At 43.0% G+C, this 20,853-nt stretch overlaps 1 protein-coding gene across 4 annotated transcripts in view; it reads left to right on the forward strand.

The window, feature by feature from the left end:
- PHKA2 (phosphorylase kinase regulatory subunit alpha 2) overlaps positions 1 to 20,853 on the forward strand; it is a 66,932-nt gene that overhangs the window by 26,354 nt on the left and 19,725 nt on the right. For all 4 annotated transcript variants that reach the window (XM_037046257.1, XM_037046259.1, XM_037046260.1 and 1 more), the window contains 10 exons: positions 1,190 to 1,285; positions 4,472 to 4,579; positions 4,953 to 5,031; positions 6,389 to 6,523; positions 7,637 to 7,746; positions 8,914 to 9,058; positions 9,358 to 9,436; positions 12,630 to 12,802; positions 13,585 to 13,761; positions 20,267 to 20,355. In XM_037046257.1, the coding sequence (XP_036902152.1) occupies positions 1,190 to 1,285; positions 4,472 to 4,579; positions 4,953 to 5,031; positions 6,389 to 6,523; positions 7,637 to 7,746; positions 8,914 to 9,058; positions 9,358 to 9,436; positions 12,630 to 12,802; positions 13,585 to 13,761; positions 20,267 to 20,355 (1,191 nt within the window). The remainder of the gene's footprint in view (positions 1 to 1,189; positions 1,286 to 4,471; positions 4,580 to 4,952; positions 5,032 to 6,388; positions 6,524 to 7,636; positions 7,747 to 8,913; positions 9,059 to 9,357; positions 9,437 to 12,629; positions 12,803 to 13,584; positions 13,762 to 20,266; positions 20,356 to 20,853) is intronic.

Here is a 20,853-nt window from a genome sequence, read left to right on the forward strand (position 1 = left end):
CCATTTGTTCATTCTTACTCTTATGGTGTAGTGATTATCTTGAGTCTTTCTACCCTATAACTGAAAGATCTCAAGAGGACTGAGTTGGAATTTCAGTTGTGAACAAGGTTGACAATGATCAAAAATAAACAAAAAACTAAGGAGACGAAAAAGACTGTACTTAGTATCTTTTCTAGGTCTCACAGAATTTACTACCCTTACGTCTACGCCATCTCTTTCACTTGCTGCCCAGTGACATTTAACAGAATAATGCACCCCGGGTCAGGCTTTGCCATCCATTAATTTCTTTCTTTTTTTTTAAAGATTTTATTTATTTATTTATCTTTAGAGGAGAAGGGGAAGGAGAGAGGGAGAGAAACATCAATGTATGGTTGCCTTTTGTGAGTCCCCTGTTGGGAATTGGCCTGCAGGGAACTGGCCTGCAACCCAGGCATGTGCCCTGACGGGGATCGAACTGCGATCCTCCGGTTCGCAGGCCCGCACTCAATCCACTGAGCTACACCAGCCAGGGCTGCCATCCATTAATTTCTAAAGAAAAAAAATGATCTGGGAAGTGTTTGGGCTTTCCAAAGATTAAATGTGTTAAATAGCTGGGTGACTGGGTAAGGGCTTTTTCCCTTTTATTCTTTTCCCTTTTCATACTTAGCTTTTTATCAGCACATTTTTAATTTAATGGAAATGTTTACATCAACAGCTTTTATTATATTGAGTAGTGTATCCTGAAAAGAGGGGGACATGGATCATAGTACATATATTTTTTCCCTCACATCAGATTCATTCAGTAAATGTTTCTTGATCGATACATATTTGAATGAGGGCCTTTTAGTGGAGAACTGCCCATGAGTGGAAATGAGATGCACCACTCAAGATCTGGCCTCCACTCTAAGAACCCTGTCATCTAGCTGGTGAAACAGAATTTAAATGTGTGAGAAGTTGAGTGAAATATGTAACTCATGAGTTAAAGACAACACGGAAAAGACCAGTTGTGTTTAGCTTCTCCTAACACTTGCTGTCAACAAGATTCCCAGTTGCTCATGCATTCCCGGAGCTGAAGGTATTTGTGCAGTTTCTTGGCTCTGTGTCCTACTTCTAATCTGTTGCCAAGAGAGCTGTTTTTCTGTGTTGCACTGCCCTTATAGCAGGGAGGACCCCCCTCTTTCATACCGTGGGTGATGGGGCTATTTTCCAGGTCCAAGAATACCGAGAGGCCCTGGAGGGAATATTAATCAGAGGCAAGAATGGGATCCACCTGGTGCCAGAACTCTACGCCATCCCACCTAACAAGGTAACCAGGCACTGCTTGTTGAGAACAAAGCAAGTTGGTGCTTGGTCTTTTCTTACTTTCCACCCCTCTTCCACACCTAACACTTTTTCTCCAGGAGAAGTGGTTTTTAAAGTCTTTGGTAGTGTTCCTAGGTGTCACAGGACTTCCAGCTTTGGAGCCATGCTTGAGAAGGGGTGCCCAAGTGAGGCGTCAGTTGAGGACCTTCAGAGGTGGCCAGTCCCTCACCTGAGCCCAAGGCCAAATGAGCCCTAAAATGCACAGAACGGTGTTGGGCACCATGCTCTCACATGTATCCACAGAAGAGTGGAGATACTTGAGAATCTCTTCCTTTGAGTCAAGCCATTCCAGAACTAGAGCTCAAGTAATCAAGGCGTTCTTTATCAGGGAGAGAAATTTGCCAGTTCTAAGATGCCTACAGGTAGTTACATTCTATCCAGTTTCCTAAATTGGGCCATGATGGACTGATACATCTTGGTGGAAATATTTCCCTCTACGTGTCTCGTATGTAGAAGAAAAGAATTCTTAATTCAAGGCTGGTTGTCCTTCAGATGTCCCTGTTGCTCCAAAGCTTCATTATTGCATTTGCAGGAGGAGCAGAGACCAGGGGCTTCTCCCTAACTGAGAGGGCCTGCAGGAGATCATAACCCAGCGGAAGCTGTCGTGCCACAGCCTGGGTTAGGGGTTCTGTGGTTGAATCCGGCCCACAAGCACATGGTCAGGGCAATGGTGGGGCCTCTAAAATTGCGTGCCTCCGCCCAGAGAGGCTGTGGAACCTGTTAGGGCTCAGACACCACTGAGCTCTCCCTGGAACCAATCCCCGGGGCAGGGCCTCCCCACAGCCCCGCACTGCCTCCTAGTGGGTGATACATTTCCAGGTGGGAGAGAGCCCTCAGTGTAAAGATTAGGCCGTGAAGCCCACAAGGGCTCTTTTCTCTCTGTGTCCAATACCTAGATGTCCTGCCAATGTATTCATTTTACTATGAGTAATACATGTGTTGCTGGGGAGAGGCTGAAGGTGGGGTCTGGGTAGTTTATATTTCGGCAACTACATGTTCAGGGTGCCCCCTTTTCAGTACTGAGGCATTTGGCAGGACAAAATTAGTAATGGGACATCATTTGGAACTTGGAAGCAGAACAAAGGGAAGTCAGTGATCTCAGGGGCATTTCACCTGTTTTGTGATAGAAAATAACTGTCCATCTGTGTTCTGCTAAAAGGTACATTTTCCTGACTGTAGTAAATGCTGGCTGTTATAAGCTATACTTTTCTTTCTCATGAACAGTGTTGGCTACACATTGAAAAAGTTGCTCTGCAACTTTCTGTCTTCTAAACTCCACTCTGACCTTTGGGTTTCTACTTGGCATGACGACACCTTTCATCCAGTGCATGTTACACATAAACAAGGCACTGGTTTTGAACACCATTTTCTGTTGACCATGTTTTGTGTTGGCTGCTTCCAGAGGGCAGCTGGGAAGGTTCACCCATCACATCAATGACATGTAAAAACCACTGCACATAGGGGGCCACCCAGACCCATATGCCACTTTGTGCAAATGAGAAAAAGGACCTCATCCTTGGGGTGGCCGCAGCCCCAGGCCAATGTGGCATCCAGCCTGGATTTCAGCCTCTCAGTCATTTCCTCAGCCAGATGTGCTTGCGCAAAAGGCACCACCATCCATGGCGCCCACCATTGGACTGCAGGTGTGCCCAGCAGATGTGCATCAAGCAGCTGCTCTAGGCCAGGCACCAAGTTAGGTCCAGTAACACAGAAGGGTTACAGTGCCAACTCTACCTCTGTAAGCTTGCAGGCCACCGGGCGTCGGAGGAGTTAGCCCAACTTGTTAATCTTACTAACTCGCAGGCCACCTCCAATAATGCAGACACGGTACTGGGGGTGGCCATGTCCTGGTGTGGTGGAGGACCTGCAACACATCAGAAGGATTGGGGTGGAAAAGGGGGAGAGGCCTGTGGGTGGCAGGAGGGCAGAGCCAGGCTGTCTTGTGATCTGGACACCTTGTCTGCCTTATGTTCTCCTTTCTAGATCTCATTCGAGATCTTTGCAGTCTTTCTGAACACTACTTACATTTCAATAGCTTTAACATAACGATCTGATGGTAAAGGTAATGGTGCACACTGTGGAACATCCAGGACTCTGTTGAAAGAAGTAAATATCTATCTTTAATCTTACTACCCGAAGATAACCACTCAGGACATTTTGGAGACTCTCCTTCCACACTGTTATCCTGTTTGATTATTTGATTACTGGTGATGTTTAATTCTGTTTAGATTACAAGCTGAAGGGTTTCTTAATGTTTGCTACTACAGCAAATTTTTTAAATTTGACTAAATTTATTAATAACCCACAAAGAGGGAACGACTCTCTTTGTGGTGTGATTTTCCCCTTTGGAGAAGGATAAGTCTTTCCCATTTCCTTTCATTTAATTGCCTGATGTTTTTTTCTGAGAAAAATGTGGTCACTGACATTACCCTCAACCAATGTTGTAATGACTAAAAACCCAAAGGTCAGCATGGCGTTTAAAACGGAGGAAGTTGTAGACTAACTTCTACAATGTGTAGCCAGCACTATCCATCAGAACGAAAACTGGAGCTTATTTTAATTAATCAGAAGCCCTCAATTCAGCTTTTTAGTCTCTGGTGGAAAATTCATGATCTAAAAGTACAGTCGTTTTTTTTCTCAATCAATAGTGCCACCTTCTGGTAATTTTCTTGTGTAACACAGAGTTCGAACCTCTGGGGATAGCAAGATAAGAAGTCTGACTTAGCACTGCCATGGGAAGGTTGATGTTTTAGATCGCTGTACCTACAATGTAAGCATGAGCTGTGCAACTTCTTGTTGCCTACAGCTGTGCTCAGGGAAGGCAGGCCAGGCTTCCAGGGCCCCTCTCTCTCTCTGCCTTTTGCCATCAGTGTGTTTGTGGGCAGAGCACCAGCCTGGAACCAGGCCTAGATTTGAATTCCGCCTCTGCTGCTTTTATGTGTGACCCCACCCCCACTGCCTAGGCAAGGGTTTAGCCTCCTCAGCCTCCCAGTTCCAGCTCTCGCACAGAATTGGCCTGGAGGAGTGAATGAGGAGCACTTTGTAAATCGTCACTGTGCTCCCCAATGTTGGTAACATTGGCTTTGTTATACTCTGACATTCTGACTTTAGGATTTTCTCTCTTTGCCAGGTAGATGAAGAGTATAAGAACCCTCACACGGTAGACAGAGTTCCTCTGGGGAAGCTGCCCCATCTGTGGGGTCAGTCCTTGTACATTCTCAGCTCGCTGTTGGCAGAGGTAGGGGGCTTGGGGGGTGGGAACCCGGAAGAACACAGGGGCTCTCTGCCCAGTGTGGCTGTGAATGTCTTTGGCATCTTCATGGCTTTAAAGTCAGATGCTCTGGAAGTATTAGTTACCATTGTTCTTTTGACTCACACAAGATGGTGGCACATTTGACTAGCCCTGGAGAGCTAGGTGCCAAAAACATAGTACATTTATTGGTGGTTATCTAAATGATTTACTATGTTTCAGAGAAAAATAAGCAATTGACTTGAAATAGTTAAAGGAGTAAATACTGAATATTTTGAGCCCCAAAATATTTTACTTTCAAATTTATGTGAAATTTTAGTTGATCAGTATTTCACAGTGTTAATGCTTCTTTTTTTCCCAGGGATTCCTTGCTGCTGGTGAGATTGACCCCTTAAATAGAAGATTTTCCACTTCTGTCAAACCTGATGTTGTAGTACAAGGTTTGTGAGTATGTTTACTATTCCTGTTTAACTGTCTAAAACCCATGTATTTTTTGTTTCCATTTTTTAATTGAATTTATCGGGGTGATCTTGGTTAATAAAATTATAGGTTTTAGGTATACAGTTCTATAACACATCATCTGTATATTGCATTGTGTGCTCACCACCTCAAGTCAAGTCTCCTTCCATCACATTTATTCCCCCTTTTTATCCTCTTCTACCTCCCCCACCCGCTTCCCCTCTGGTAATCACTGTTGTCTGTGTCTGTGAGTTTGGGATTTTTGTTTTGTTTTTGTTTTTGTTTTTGCTTAATCCCTTCACGTTTCTCACCCAGCCCCCAACTCTCTCCTCTCTGCCAGCTTCCAGCCTCTGTATTTATGAGTCTGTTTCTATTTTGTTCATTAGTTTATTTTTTTCATTAGATTCCACTTGTAAGTGAGATCATATGGTATTTGTCTTTCTCTGACTGGCTTATTTCACTTAGCATAGTGCTCTCCAGGTCCATCCATGCTGTCACAAAAGGTAAGGTTTCCTTCTTTTTTATGGCCAAGTAGTACTCCATTGTGTAAATGTACCACAGCTTTTTTTAATCTACTCATCTACTGATGGGCACTTAGGCTGCTTCCAAATGTTGGCTATTGTAAATAACACTGTAGTGAACATAGGAGCGCATATACTGTTTTGAATCAGTGTTTTGGGTTTCGTCGAGTATATTCCCATGGAACTGTCTTATGACCCAGCAATTCCACTTCTGGGAAAACTCATGTATTTTTAATCAAATTGTTCCCTAGTTTTCTCTTTTATTTTTAAAAAGGGTGTAAGTATATATGTTTTAGCATATATTAATATGTAACATCGTAGTGCAACATATTACTCACATGTTTGTGGTGATACAGGTGGCATGTGCTATCAGGGGAGCTATGTCCTTTGGGAGCAGGGACACCAGTTTCCAAAGGTTTCCCCCATGTGGAGTTGTTTCCATTCTTGACGCCATATAAAAAGAACAGAAGACAGGTTTAGAGTAAGTGCAGACCCAGGGAAAGGCAAGACATCATTCGAGATGGGATGATTTGACTTGAGATCTGTTGAAGACCATTTCTAGAAGTCTATCAGACTGTTTTGTACATTGGGCATACTTCATAAATATGCATCGTGGGTGTTGAGGTGGGGAGGCAAGGCCAGAGAGGACCCAGAAGAGCAGCAGTAGAAGTGCTGTCATTTTCAAAGCCACCCAGTGTGAGAAGAGCATGCTAATGTGTGTATCACAGGCCAAGGAAGAAGTCAGGCCACGATGCATGTATCCGCATGAAGACACAAGGGCCACAAAGTAATGCACATTATATGCTCTTCTTCGCAGTTACTGTTCTGGCAGAAAACAACCACATTAAGGACTTGCTGAGGAAGCATGGGATAGATGTCCAGAGTGTTGCTGACATTCACCCCATCCGAGTCCAACCAGGCCGGATTCTCAGTCACATATATGCCAAGCTAGGTAGGTTTGGGGAAATACGGCATTTTTGGCCAGGAGGCATCTTGTTCGGGATTTTGGGTCTGGGGCAGTCTATGACATGTATAAATTCTAAAGAACTGGGCAAAGCACTAAAACCAGTGGATTGACCACTTCTATGTGAAGAGGTATAGGGCAAACAAGGGTGCTCTCCTCATGCTGGTTCAGTAGATGTCATCACAGGTTGGCCATGAGATTTGCCACATCTGTTGTACGGTCTGCAGCCACCTTTGAAAATTCACTATTGGAACAGTCATTTGTGTCTTGATAATGTTTCTAATTTTCATCTGTAGTCTCAGAAACTGCTTATTTACCCATTAAGATAGGAGGGGGTAGCCCTGACCAGCATGGCTCAGTTGGTTGGTTGTCAGATATTGTCCCACAAAGTGAAAGGTGACTGGTTTGATTCCCAGTCAGGGCACATGTCTGGGTTGCAGGCTAGTTCCCAGACGGGACCTGTACCAGATCAATGTTTCCTTTTGCACATCAATGTTTTTTCTCCCTCTCTTTCTCCCTCCCTTCCCCTCTCTCTAGACATAAATAAACAAAATCTTTTAAAAAATAAAATAGGAGGGACTTTTCTTTACTTTTCCTAAAATGTGGCTTTTTTGTTTAGTAAATTAAACATAAACACTAATAAAGTCCTTTTTAAAAAAGATTTTATTTATTTATCTTTAGAAGGGGACGGGAAGGAGAGAAGGAGAGAAACATCAATGCGTGGTTGCCTCTCGTGCGCCCCCTGCTGGGAACTGGCCTGCAACCCAGGCATGTGCCCTGACTGGGAATCGAACTGCAGTCTTTTGGTTCACAGGCCTGTGCTCAATCCACTGAGCTATGCCAGTCAGGGCTAATAAAGTCCTTTTAATAGTTTTATTCCAGATAAGTTGAAGCAGGTGCTGTTTGTATACATACATGAAAGGGGGGAGGGTTTGTTTTTAATTTATCTTTGTCCCATTTAAAGAAAAACAGTGGTGTTAGAAAAAACAAACCCTGTAGTGGGTTGTTTAACATAAAAATAAGTTCAGTCTTAGCTGAAGTCAGTTGGATTAGATGTAACTGTGTTGACTCTAACACCAAATTCCTTTTTTTTTCAAATAGGACGAAATAAAAATATGAAATTGAGTGGGCGACCTTATCGGCCCATTGGTGTCCTTGGAACATCTAAACTATATGTGATTAGGAACCAAATATTCACTTTTACACCTCAGGTGAGAGGAGCAGACCAGTAGCAAACCAACAAGCATCTTTCCACTACGCTCTCTTTTCTGCCCGGTGAGCCACTTTGAATGTGGCAGAACGTGCATCCATGTGCTCAAATAGAGACGTATAAGATGACACCCATTACCATTACCTAGTACAATTTTTTACTCATAGAAAGTGCTCAGTTAATGTGGCTTGAATCGAATTGAGTGTGTTATCACTTCCAGTCATGAGTAGCAGTGAAATTCCCATTACTTTATAAAATTGCTAGTAACATGGCACTTGAGCCACAGTCCTGTGCCCCTAAACACGAGAGTCCCTCACCCTTGCTTAAGTTGTCATCGGACCCTCTGTGTAATACATAGCCAGTCTGATTTTCAGGCTCTAACCCCCTTGATGGGATCCTGAATATACTGATTATGGAACTTCCCTGCAGAGTTTTTGTTTCCAAAGGAAACTAGGCCTGTGGAACCCAAACCAAACATTTTCCAGCCATTTGGGCAGCTAGAAAGACCAACTATAGTATCACTTTGTCAATATAAAACATAGCTCCGCCCCCCCCCCCGCTACCTAGGCACACAGTCAGTCAAGGGTCAGTAGCCCCAAGTTGCTTTTTTTTTTTACCCTAACCCACACTGCTCACTTAAATCTTGTGAGTTATTCCTTTCGTAACAAATTTTAGACCGGAGCATGGACTGAGCATGGACTAGTCCAGAGGCCAGAAGAACAATATGCTTTTCATTGATATTAGGCTACAGTGCTCTTAGTTCACGTTAATCAGGCCATTGATCAGGTAAACACAGTCTCCACATCTCACCTGCTCTCAGTGCCCTCACTTGGAAAACATCTCTGAGCCCAGCAGCCCTGGAGGAGTAGGAATTAAGGAGCTATTGATTTCCTTTCTGAGACAGCAACATTGAGCCAGGTGCTTAAATCCTCATCTGAGGAGCTGTAAATAGATCTAGCCACGCACCTTTCCCTTCCATTGCTCCTGGGCAGGTGACAGATCCATTTATCTTATCGCCAGGAGAGCCCTGTGATGGGTAGATTATGGCCAGGACTGAGCTTCTTCTCTGGAAACAGAGCACAAGGATTAGTGCTGCTGTAAATGACAGCAGGAGTTATGTCCAGGGAAATGAAGGACAGCCTTTTACTTGGCCTTTTCTGACTTGCAGTTCACTGACCAGCATCACTTCTACCTGGCCCTGGACAACGAGATGATCGTGGAGATGCTGAAGATTGAGCTGGCCTACCTGTGCACCTGCTGGCGGATGACAGGCAGACCCACGCTCACCTTCCCCATCACCCACACCATGCTCAGTAACTCCATGGACTTGATTTGCCTGATCCATATCCCACTGTTGCTTTGGGCCCTTCTTACAGTGTTTAAAATGGTTCCCATGGGCGGAGCTCAGGATTGAAGGGGTTTCTCAGCAGTTCAGTTTCATAGCTCTGGACTCTTCTACGACATATGTATTTTAATTAGGTTATTTTGATGAAAACAACCTAATTAAAATTTCCTAGTTAAAACAACCTAATTTCAGTGCATGTCCCTTCTCCCCACTAAAAAAAGGTATCCCTAGATTAAGTAAACTAATTCATCTTTTTTTCCCCCTTAGCCAATGATGGCTCAGACATTCATCCTGCAATTCTTTCTACAATTAGAAAACTAGAGGATGGATATTTTGGAGGAGCTAGGTAATTTATGATTTTTTTAAACGATAAAAGTAACTTTGACGTTTCTTAAAGTATTTTGCTGCCCTTCTCCCATTTTTCATATCAATTGCTGAACATAGAAGCATGGTACTTCAGAGTAAGAAGGAAGTTAAAACTTACTTAATCCGGTGAAACTGGAACCATCTCGAAAGCAGCATTCAGTGTGCGACTGTAAAGCTTTTGCAGGTGCCAGGAGGCCTAGGGCATAGACAGGTAAACATATCAGTTTCTCTGAAGTGGCATTCCTGGAATGCGTGTATGGAATGCTAAGTCTGTTTTTAGTAAAAGGCGTGAAAGAAAACACCCATTGCCTTAACATCTACCAGGTGCTCCACCAATGCTCCTTGAATTGACTTGAGTGTGCTATCACCTTGAGAATAATGCACAGAACTTTACAAATTTCTTAGTGGCCCTCAGAGCAGAGCACCTGATGGGTCTGCCTAGACTGTTGTCCCCTCATTCTCAGTGAACTGATCCCCATTTGTTTGCAGGCCTATGGTATGACACGTGCTCCCAGATATGATGGTTAAGCATCTTGAGTGATAGGGGGCTCACCTCTCAGGAAAACTTCTCCGTGTCTTGTACCCTGTAACTGTCACAGGGCAGAGGTTTTCTCTGTAGCATCCATGCCCCAGATCTCTCTGAACTCCCTGGGATATGCCAGGAGGGCTCAGGAGAGCCTGACCGTGATGCTAGCCACTAGTGAGCTGTGGCCTTTCCTGGGCTCAGGGAGGCTTCCATTTGGTCCCTGATAGAATGTCAGTTGCTCCAAGTGTTTGGGCCTTGAACTCAGCCCTTCTTCTCACATCTTCCCACACAGGGGACTCTGCTGCCACAGTGCTGTTTTAAAAATTGTGGTAAAATGCCCATAACATAAAATTTACTGTCTAACAGTTTGAAAGTATACAGTTCAGTGATGTTAAGGACATTCACATTGTTGTGCTAACACTGTTTCCATCTTGCAAAACTGAAACTCTGTGCCCCTGAAACAGCTCTCCATTCCCGCCCCGCACCCCCCGCCCTCAGTGTCTGAGAGACACATTCTGCTTTCGGTCTCTAGGTATCTCATCTAAGTGGACTCATCCAGTATTGTCTTCTTGTGACTCACTCGTTTCACATAGCCTGGTGTCTTCGGGGCCGAGCCACTGTATGCTAAGTGCTAACTAAGGTTGGCACTCAGCTCACAGAGTTCACTGCGAGTTCTCCGGTGGACTTGAAGTGACCCTTGAAGTGACCACTTGAAGTGACCCTCGCTTCGAGCTTCTGGCCTCTCTCTGTCAGTGAGAGTGTCCCCAGCACTTTGTCATACCTGCAGTTGGCACCCACATTCATACATTTTTACCTCCAGTTTGGATAAGTTACCACCCTATGTACAGCATCATAACTGAGAGAAAATCCCATACACACATTATTAAGTGTTTTTCAGAATAAACTCTTTAATTGAAATATAATCATTGTCAAAGGGACACTGTCTGCCATTAATTGAGCACTTGCAGTGTGTTCTTTGTGGCTTTGTATGCGTTGTCACATTTACTCTTCACTTTGTCACGTGGGCTGTATTCCCACTTTATGGAGAAGGAGCTATTGCCTCAAGAGCCAAGGCACAAATAGGTACAGAGTAAATATGTAAAAATGTGTGAATCCAGAAACCAGTCTCTAACCCCATGTGGAGCTGGGGGGCTTACAGGAATCAGGAGGGCCTCCCGTTTATAGAGTATGGCAGTGATTCAGAGAACCAGGCAATAAAACATGAATGCCTAGGCTCCACTGGCTGCCTTTCCTACTAAGTTCTTCAGTAGTTACAGTTGAATCTCATTTTGCCTTTTCCTTTATGTCTGAGGATCTTTAAAAAGCTGAACTCTAGGTGGCGATCTCTACCGCTTGGACCCAACTGAAGCAGCTTGCTATCAGATTGCTGCCTTTCGCCTTGGACCTGACTCCTTTCAACTTCATCAGAGGGAAACTTTCCATTGTCTCCTTTCCTGCCTCCACCTCACCCGCCCCTGTCCCTACCCTCAGGGCAAAACCTTTGCTAGAGCCTACTGTACGGTTCTAGGAGGGGAAAGTTATCGCTCTACCAAGGGAAGGCTTTTCTCACCCTCAGGCCATGTTTATGATGTAGTCCATTTGCCCACTGAAGCTCAAGCACCTATGAATTCATTTGCATCCTCCGCTTTAATTCACCCCTTAAATGGTTCCCTCAGCCTTTTCAACGAAGTCATTATCTGATGCGTGTAGCTCCCAGGCGTCTTACTGTTTTCTCTCCAGATCTAACATTTTAAAAAGCTCACAGATCAAGCTTGCTTTCTGTGTGGTGGACATGCCACTACTCCCCAAACCTTGGGGTAGACCTGCAGATCTCAGACGCTGCTGCCTTTGCAGCGGGACCCCACACTGCCAAACGCAGTTCCCAGTTTTCAGTGGAAGCTTTCCTTACCTGGTGATATACTAGGGCCACTCTGAGCATCTGCTCTGGTCTGGGGAGGGCCCACCCATCATATACCTTCTAGACAGAACTTGGGCTCTAAGACATGCCCACCTGCACCTGTGTGACCCTGCTGCATGGCAGGGACTCAAATGATGGCACAAGTGCACTCAGGGAATCATTGCTTACGGTTTTGTTCTGGTCCAGTCATTTTAGGGCAAAAACCTTCTAAAGCAGGGGTGTCAGACTAATTTTCACTGGGGGCCACATCAGCCTCGAGGTTGCCTTCAGAGGGCCAAAATAACCTTAGGACTGTATACATGTAACTACTCCTTAACTGTTAAGGAGGTGGAATTACATTTGGCCCTTTGAAGGCACCCGTGAGGCTGATATGCCCCCCCCCCAAAAATGAGTTGGACACCCTTGCCCTAAAGGATGGTTCTGGTTAGAAACGGTTTGCCAACATGTTTTGTAAAACTTTGGTTGGTTCAGTAAAGTAAATTTCTATTTGTGTTGGGTTAGGGAATTAGAAATTAGCATGATTCATTTTGGCTGTTAATATGCTGTGTGCTTCCACTTAATACTTGCTATTGAATTTTCATTTGAATTTCTTGGCCGACTACTGCAGAGTGACGTATTTATTGAGACTGGCAGAAGTGCCACCTGGTTGTTGAAAAGTCTCTCCATGATTTCATTAGTGAAAGTTTGTCCACATGCAGCTGTATCTCTAATACAGTGTCTCCTTGGCAGAGTAAAATTCGGGAGCCTTGCGGAATTTCTCACCACCTCTTTCTACACGTATCTGACCTTCCTGGATCCAGACTGTGATGAGAAATTATTTGATGATGATGCCAGCGAAGGGAGGTTCAGTCCTAATAGCGATTCAGATTTGGAAGACTATTTGGAAGACACCTACAATGAAGGTATAGCTAGGCATACCTTAGCAGGCAGTTCATTGACTAAATTCAACCCTTAGCATTGTGGTAAAATTGCACTGACACACAAGCACCAAAAATGATTTATAGTTAACATAAAAAAGGCATTGGAAACTTGCAGGCATTACAGTGAATAAAATGCCACTTAGAAATCTAGACTGAAAAGGGGGGGCTTTTTTAAACCTAGAGGGACAAAGAGTTTCAGGAATGAGAACTTTTCACAAAATGTATTCTGAAGACGGAAACACTGGGCTTGAATTTTCAGAAGAATGGTAGTATTAATTATCTACGTTTGGCTGGATAGGGTTTCGCTGAAATCCTATGTATATAACGTTTCTCAGACTGAATAGGATTTGGGGTTGAATGACCTGATTTTTTCTTTTGACTAGTACTTGGGCTGGGAACTGGAGGTCCCATCCATAATGCTTAGCTCACTCATGACAAATTAAAACGAAAAGATCAGATGTCAGCTGCGGGCCCTCAGGTTCTCTTAACATATTCAGTTCATGTTTGGATGCCGTGCTACCTTGACCTGTATTTTCTTTTCCTAGGATGACGTTTTTCCAAATAGTAACTTTAGAAACACGTACATTATCTATATAAATCTCTTTGTTCTGTCAGGGTGGGTGGGGGTGCAAGTATCCAGATCAAAATATTGTCTTCCACTAAATTTACTCAATGCTGCGTGCTACACAAAATCACCCTTATGTCTTTCGAATATTTCTGCAGTTTATTTTCATTGGCTCTTTTGCTTGCCTATCCAATTACAGAAAGCCAGGACGAACTTGACCAGTATATCAACCACCTCCTGCAAAGCACATCCTTGAAGTGCTATCTGCCCCCTCTTCGTCAGAAGACTTCAGAAGACAGCCATGTTTTCAGTGCCATCCACTCCACCCGGGACATACTTTCTGTGATGGCAAAAGCAAAGGGTTTGGAAAGTCCATGTATGTTATTAACTCTTTTCTGCCTGTTAAAATAACTTGTTTAAAATCTGAGTAACGCTTGAGCATAATTTAGAAGTCAGAGAATCTGAAAAGGCAAAGGGCAGGTGTTTCCTGCCTCAACCCCCCCACCCCCCGCCCCCTGCCACTGCCCCCAGTCCTTCTTAGAGGCAACCACTTTCAACTGTTCATTGTTTCTTCTGGCATTCACCTATCTCTATATTTCTAAAATAATTCTAAAAGAATGTATGCATGCTGCAGACTTTTGCTGCATTGACTTTATTCAGTATCTATGACTTTTCTCTTGAGGTGAAGATTTAGGTGTCTTAAATCACCACTCCTCTGCCTTGCTTCCCCTAACCTGCCAATGTAGTTGTATCAAAGCTTAGTTAAATCAGTACTCACTCTAACACTGACTGGTATAGCTCAGTGGGCTGGGCATTGTCCTGTAAACCAAAAGATCTCTGGTTTGCGTCCCAGCCAGGACACATGCCTGGGTTGCAGGCCAGGTCTCTGGCTGGGGGTGTGCGAGAGGCAGCTGGTCTAAGTTTGTCTTGAACATCAATGTTTCTCTCGCACATCAATGTTTCTCTAGCATATACATATTTTTCTTTTCGTCTCTTTCTCCCTCCTTTTCCTTCTCTATAAAAATAAATAAAAAACAGTACTCACTTTTTATATTATTGTGTGTATGCAAATATTATTTTTACTTTTTTCCTAAAGCTAATACTTGCCCTCTCTTTTCATCTGCCTTGCTTCATTTTTACACCTTCCAATGGCCTCTCAGTACAAATTTCTACCAGGTCAACCATATCTAGGAATTTATTAGTTTTACAACTTTTCTTAGAATCCACAAGTCTCCTTCCGTCTGGCTGATTGAGCCTGTTGCATGCCTGGGACTTCTCTCTTTTTTTTTTTTAATTTTTATTTAACTCTTGTTCAAGTACAGTTTTCTTTCTTGTATTCCCATCCCTGCCCTCCCCCAGTGCTCCCCATCTCCGCCCCCCACCTTAGTTATTGTCTTTGTGTCCTTTATACTTGTTCATGTGAGTCCTTCCCCTTTTCCCCTGTGATTCTCTCCCCTCTCCCCTCTGGACCCTGTCAGCACATTCTGTATTTCAGTGTCTTTGGTTACATTTTGCTTGCTTGTTTGTTTTGTTGTTTAGATTCCTGTTAACAGTGATATCATATGGTATTTGTCTTTCACCGCCTGGCTTATTTCGCTCAGCATAATGCTTTCCAGTTCCATCCATGATGTTGCAAAGGGTAGGAGCTCCTTCTTCCTTTCTGCAGCATAGAATTCCACTGTGTAAATGTACCATAGTTTTTTGATCCAGTCATTGACCGATGGGCATCTAGGTTGCTTTCAACTCTTGGCTATCGTAAATTGTGCTGCTGTGAACATTGGGGTGCATAGGTTCTTTTGGATTGGTGCTTCAGGGTTCTTAGGATATACTCCTAAGAGTGGAATTGCTGGGTCAAAAGGCACGTTCATTTTTAGTTTTCTGAGAAAATTCCATACTGTTTTCCATAGTGGTTGTACCAGTCTGGAATCCCACCAACAGTGAACTAGGGTCCCCTTTTCCCCACAACCTCTCCACCACTTGTTTGTTTCTTTGTTTATGATGGCCATTCTGACTGGTGTTAAGTGGTATCTCATTGTGGTTTTGATTTGCATCTCTCTGATAGCCAGTGATATCAAGCATCTTTTCATGTGTCTGTGGATCCTCTGTATGTCCTCCTTGGTGAAGTGTCTGTTCAAGTCCTTTGCCCATTTTTTAATTGGGTTGCTTGTCTTATTTGAGTGAAGTCATATGAGTTCTTTGTATATTTTGGAGATTAAACCTTTGTCTGAGGTGTCATTGGCAAATATGTTTTCCCGAACTGTTGCTTCTCTTTTTATCTTGATACTGTTTTCCTTGGCCATGCAGAACCTTTTAAGTTTGGTGAGATCCCATTTGTTTATTCTTTCATGTCCCTTGCTCTAGGGGACGTATCAGTAAAAATATTGCTGCGTTGAATATCTGAGATTTTCCTGCCAATGCTCTCCTCTAGGGCTTTAATGGTTTCACGGCTTATATTTAAGTCTTTTATCCACCTTGAATTTATTTTGGTGTATGGTGTAAGTTGGTGCTCGAGTTTCATTTTTTTGCATGTAGCTGTCCTGGGACTTCTCTTTACCATAATCCTTGGCAACTCCTTTGCTTATCCTTCAGCTGGGTTCCCTGGTTCTTGAATCTAGCATGTTCCTCTTTCTCAAGTTATTCCTTTGGTGAAGCACATTCTAGAATAGTTTTAGTAAGTTAAGAAAATAATACAATGTAAGAGAGTGTGGAGATGACAACCCTCAAGTTGTTTGTTACTGAAGTTCACTGCCCATTTGCCCTGGTTGCCCTCCATGTCCAGGATATAGATTTTATCTTGGAATCTCCCTTCACCTTCATCCTGGAGAGTTCTTTGAAGTGTCCTTGTCCCTTGTGTTGGCTCTCCTCTTTTCTGTGTCTCAACTTTCCCTTTCTTAGCTAACTCTCTTATTTTGGTGGGGGGCACCCAGTAGTTTCCTGAGAAACAGTGCATGGTGAGTAAAATCGTTGAGACTTTGCAAGTCTGAAAATATCTACAAATATTCTGTGTCCATTTGAGAGTTTGGCTGAATACAGAATTTTAGATTGAAAAGAAATTTTTCTTCAGAACTTTGAAAGCATCCTTTGATTGTCTTCTTATATCACTGTTCCAAGGAGTTTAAATCCATTATGAGTTTTTGATCCTTCAAACTGTAAACTGTTTTTCTCTTTGAAAATTTTTAGGATCTTCTCTACTTCCAGCTTCTGAAATGTCAGTGGTGTGCCTTAATCTAGGTGTATTTTCCTCCACAGTGTTGGGTACTTACTGGGCCTTTTCAATCCAGAAATTTACATTTGATAGACCTGTAAAGTTTTTCTGAATAATTTCCTTACTCATTTCCTTCCCTACATTTTCTCTGTTCTGGTCCTCTATGATTTCAGTGTTGACTCCCAGAGAAGTGTTTATTGTTTCTCATCTGTCTTCAATTTCTTTGTCTTTTGCTCTGTTCTGAGGGCAATGACTTCAACTTTTTGTTCCACTCCCTTAATTTAGTTTTCTTGCTTTTTTGCTATCATGTTTTAAATCTTTGTTTCCTGAATTACATTCGTTTTTGTTTTATGCATACAATATAATTTCTTGTTACTCTAAGAATGTTAGTGGCAGGGTTTTGTTTAGTTTAGTTTAGTTTTTTTTTTTTTACATTTTCTTCTCCCTAAATGGTTTCCATTTTCCCCTAAGTCAATTATTCAGTTTGTTTTTGTTTCTGTCTTCCACATTAGAGTTTTTCCTTCAGTGCAGGGTGTTTCTTGGTTATCTGCTCATGCATTGGAATCTCAAAGCATGTAGGTGGGGCCTGCTGGGTAAATGGGTGTAAAGTAAGCAGATTTCTAAGACCTACTCTCGTCTCCTCTTTGACAGGTAAGGGTCTGGTCCTCATTCCCCCTAAGGAATATATCCAGGCCTTGAGACATGCCGGTCAACCCTCACTCCCTAGATCCTCCCCTTTGCCCTCCTCAAAAACACTCTCTGTTCTCTGTCAGGGGAGCAAGGCAGTTGCCAGGCTGTGTGGAGCTGAGGAAGGAATCTAGGAAGCCCACTGCTTCTCACAGAGCAATTCCCCAGTCTTCTTTACTCTGGACCACCTCCCTGAACCTCCCCAGTTCCGGAGGTACTACATAGTGCAGCAGGCTCCTGAGACTTCTGAGGATTCTCTTGATGTAAATCTGACTGGTTCTCAGTTTTCTCTTCACTGAAGACTTGGGGTTTGGTTGCCTTGTACTGGCTAAATCAGTTATCTTTCATCCATTAGCTTTCTCAGTTCCAAAATGTTACTATTACCTTCTCTCCTGTTTTCCCCTATTCTTGAGGATTTGTATTTTTTAAAACATTTTTTCTGTAGTGTTACTCAGGGTTTAAGAGGAAGTAAAATTACAATGTATGTTTAATTCATTAGTGTAACCTGAAGGTCTATAAATGCCTTTTAAATGTGCCTTATCTGTACCTTGAAAACTTACTTTTTCCCAAGATGATATGATATAGCCTAGAAGCCACAGATGGCTTAATGAATAAATATTGATAATAACATCAAGGAACTTCCGGGCCAACATGGAGATGTAGGTAGACACACTGTGCCTCTTTGCACAACCAAAAGAAGGACGACAACAACAAATTTAAAAACAAGAAACAACCAGAACTGACAGAAAAATCAAACTGTATGGAAGTCTGACAACCAAGGAGTTAAAGAAAAAACATTCATCCAAACTGGTAGGAGGGGCAGAGACAGGCAGCTGGGCAGAGAGGACTCACACTGAGGCAGCAGCTGGAGGACCCAGAGAGGAGGAGGCTGGCAGGCAGGGTGGTCCCACATCCACATCCACATGCAGATAAACTGGAAGGAACAACTGGGGAGCGAGTCAGACCTCGAAACCCGGAGTTCCAGCACAGGGAAATAAAGCCCCAAACTTCTGATTGAAAACACCTGTGGGGGTTAAGGCAGCAGTGGGAGAGATCCCCAGCCTCACAGGAGAGTTCATTAGAGAGACCCACAGGGTCCTAGAATGTACACAAGACCACCCACCTGGGAACCAGCACCAGAAGGGCCTGCTTTGCTTGTGGGTAGCAGGAGAAGTAACTGAAAACTGACAGAAAGTAGAGCAAACAGCATTGTTCCCTCTCAAATCTCTCCCCCACATAGAGCTTCACAACGTAGGTTGCCCTGCCCTTACTATGTAACAGGTGGGCTGAGACAAAAAAAAAAAGGCCCAAATGAATGAACAGATCAAAGCTCCAGAAAAAATAGAACTAAGCGACAAGGAAATAGCCAACCTATCAGATGCACAGTTCAAAACACTGGTAATCAGGATGCTCACAGAATTGGTTGAATATGGTCACAAATTAGAGAAAAAAAATGAAGGCTACGCTAAGTGAAATAAAGGAATGTGTACAGGGAATCAATAGTGATGGGAAGGAAACTGGGACTCAAATCAATGGTGTGGAGCCCAAGGAAGAAAGAAACATTTGACTAGAACAGAATGGAGAAACAAGAATTCAAAAAAATGACAGGCTTAGAAACTTCTGGGATATCTTGAAATGTTCCCACTTCCGAATCATAGGGGTACCAGAAGTAGAAGAGGAAGAACAAGAAATTGAAAACTTACTTGAACAAATAATGAAGGAGAACTTCCTCGATCTGGCAAAGGAAGTAGACTTCCAAGAAGTCCAGGAAGCTCAGAGAGTCCCAAAGAAGTTGGAGCCAAGGAGGAACACACCAAGGCACATCATAATTACATTAGCCAAGATGAAAGATAAGGAGAGAATCTTAAAAGCAGCAAGAGGAAAGGAGACAGTTACCTATAGTTACAAAGCAGTGCCCACAAGACTATCAGATGACTTCTCCAAAGAAACCTTGCAGGCAAGAAGGGGCTGGAAGGTAGTATTCGAAGTCATGAAAGGCAAGGACCTACATCCAAGATGACTCTACCCAGCAAAGTTATCATTTAGAATGGAAGGGCAGATAAAGTCCTTCCCAGATAAGGTCAAGTTAAAGGAGTTCATCGTCCCCAAGCCCTTATATGAAATGCTAAAGGGACTTATCTAAGCAAAAGAATATGGACAGTAAAATGATGACAAAGTCACAGTTCTTAATGACTGAACCTAAAACTAAAACTAAAACAAACTAAGCAAACAACTAGAACAGGAGCAGAATCACAGAAATGGAGATCACATGGAGGGTTATCAGTGAGGGAGTGGGGGTGGAAGGTACAGGGAATAAGAAGCATAACTGGTAGGTGCAAAATAGACTAGGGGAGGTTAAGAATAGTATGGAAAATGGAGAAGCCAAAGAATGTATATGTATGACCCATGGACATGAATAAAAGGGAGGTATGCAGGTGGGGGGGTATGCAGGTGGGAGGGGGTGTACAAGGCAGAGGGCAATAAAGGGGGGAAATGTAATAGCATAATCAATAAAATATATTTTTAAAAAACATCAAAAGGTGGCTAAAAAACAGAAACCCTGGTGTCCGGTAGTAGCAAAGTGAAATGCATACTGAACAGGAAGCCCAGTCACCTTGATTTTGAGAAGGTCAATGATTGGAAAAATGATCCACCATCTATGATTCTCAGTTTCCTCATCTGAAAGAAAAAAAGGTTGGGCTCGACCATTTCTGAAGCTCACTGCAGTCCAAAGATGCTATGTAATTTTCCTGTGAATTTCAGGAAGGAAAAATCAAATTTTACTCCCTAAAGCAAGATCCATGTCCTGCTCATGTGCTTGCAGCACATTATGTGGCTATGTGATCAATTAAATTGTGGTTAATTAAACTCAATAAGTCATCATTCCTTTAGTTGGTTTGTATTGAATAAGGAGTAACCACTGTACCTCTTAAAAGAAACATTTTATCCTCCCTGCTCCTCAATTCTTTTTTATTCTTTTGCTTTCTAGTTGTTCCCATGACTTTGCCAACTAAAGTTCTAAGTGCCCACCGTAAATCGCTGAATCTTGTTGATTCTCCTCAGCCACTCCTAAAACAGGTAAAATATTTAGAATCACTTTTTTTTTAAAACAAGTGTAATATTCTTTGATGCTGGTGTAGCCCCAAGAAATCTTTTAAATGGTTTGAACTCAAAAGGAAGAGCATATTTCTTGATCTCCAGGACTTTTAGGGTTAGAAGTTTGGGGTTTGCATGTGAACCCACTCAGTTGTCTACAGTCTGCTTTGTGTCAGAATGTACACTGAATTTGATGCAAACCTTTATGTATTGCGTGTAGAAAAAGGCTACTGACTTTCTGCCCACTCATCAGAATCTGTGTCACACTGGAGGAAATACGCTAGCTCACTGCCTAGCCCTGTCCTGTCTGTACCAGCCGGCCAAGGCCTGGCTACTTGCAGAGTAGGTTACAAAACCAGAAAAGATTCCTCAGGAAAACAAATCCCAGGGTGTTCCCTACTGGTTCCCATAATTTGTCATTTTATCCAGAAATCTCCCTTGATTTTACCCCACATGAATAGAAAGATTCAGTCTGTTGGA

Source organism: Sturnira hondurensis, unplaced genomic scaffold, assembly GCF_014824575.4.
Source record: "Sturnira hondurensis isolate 20B ecotype Veracruz unplaced genomic scaffold, ASM1482457v3 Scaffold0005220, whole genome shotgun sequence".
Classification (NCBI taxonomy): domain Eukaryota; kingdom Metazoa; phylum Chordata; class Mammalia; order Chiroptera; family Phyllostomidae; genus Sturnira; species Sturnira hondurensis.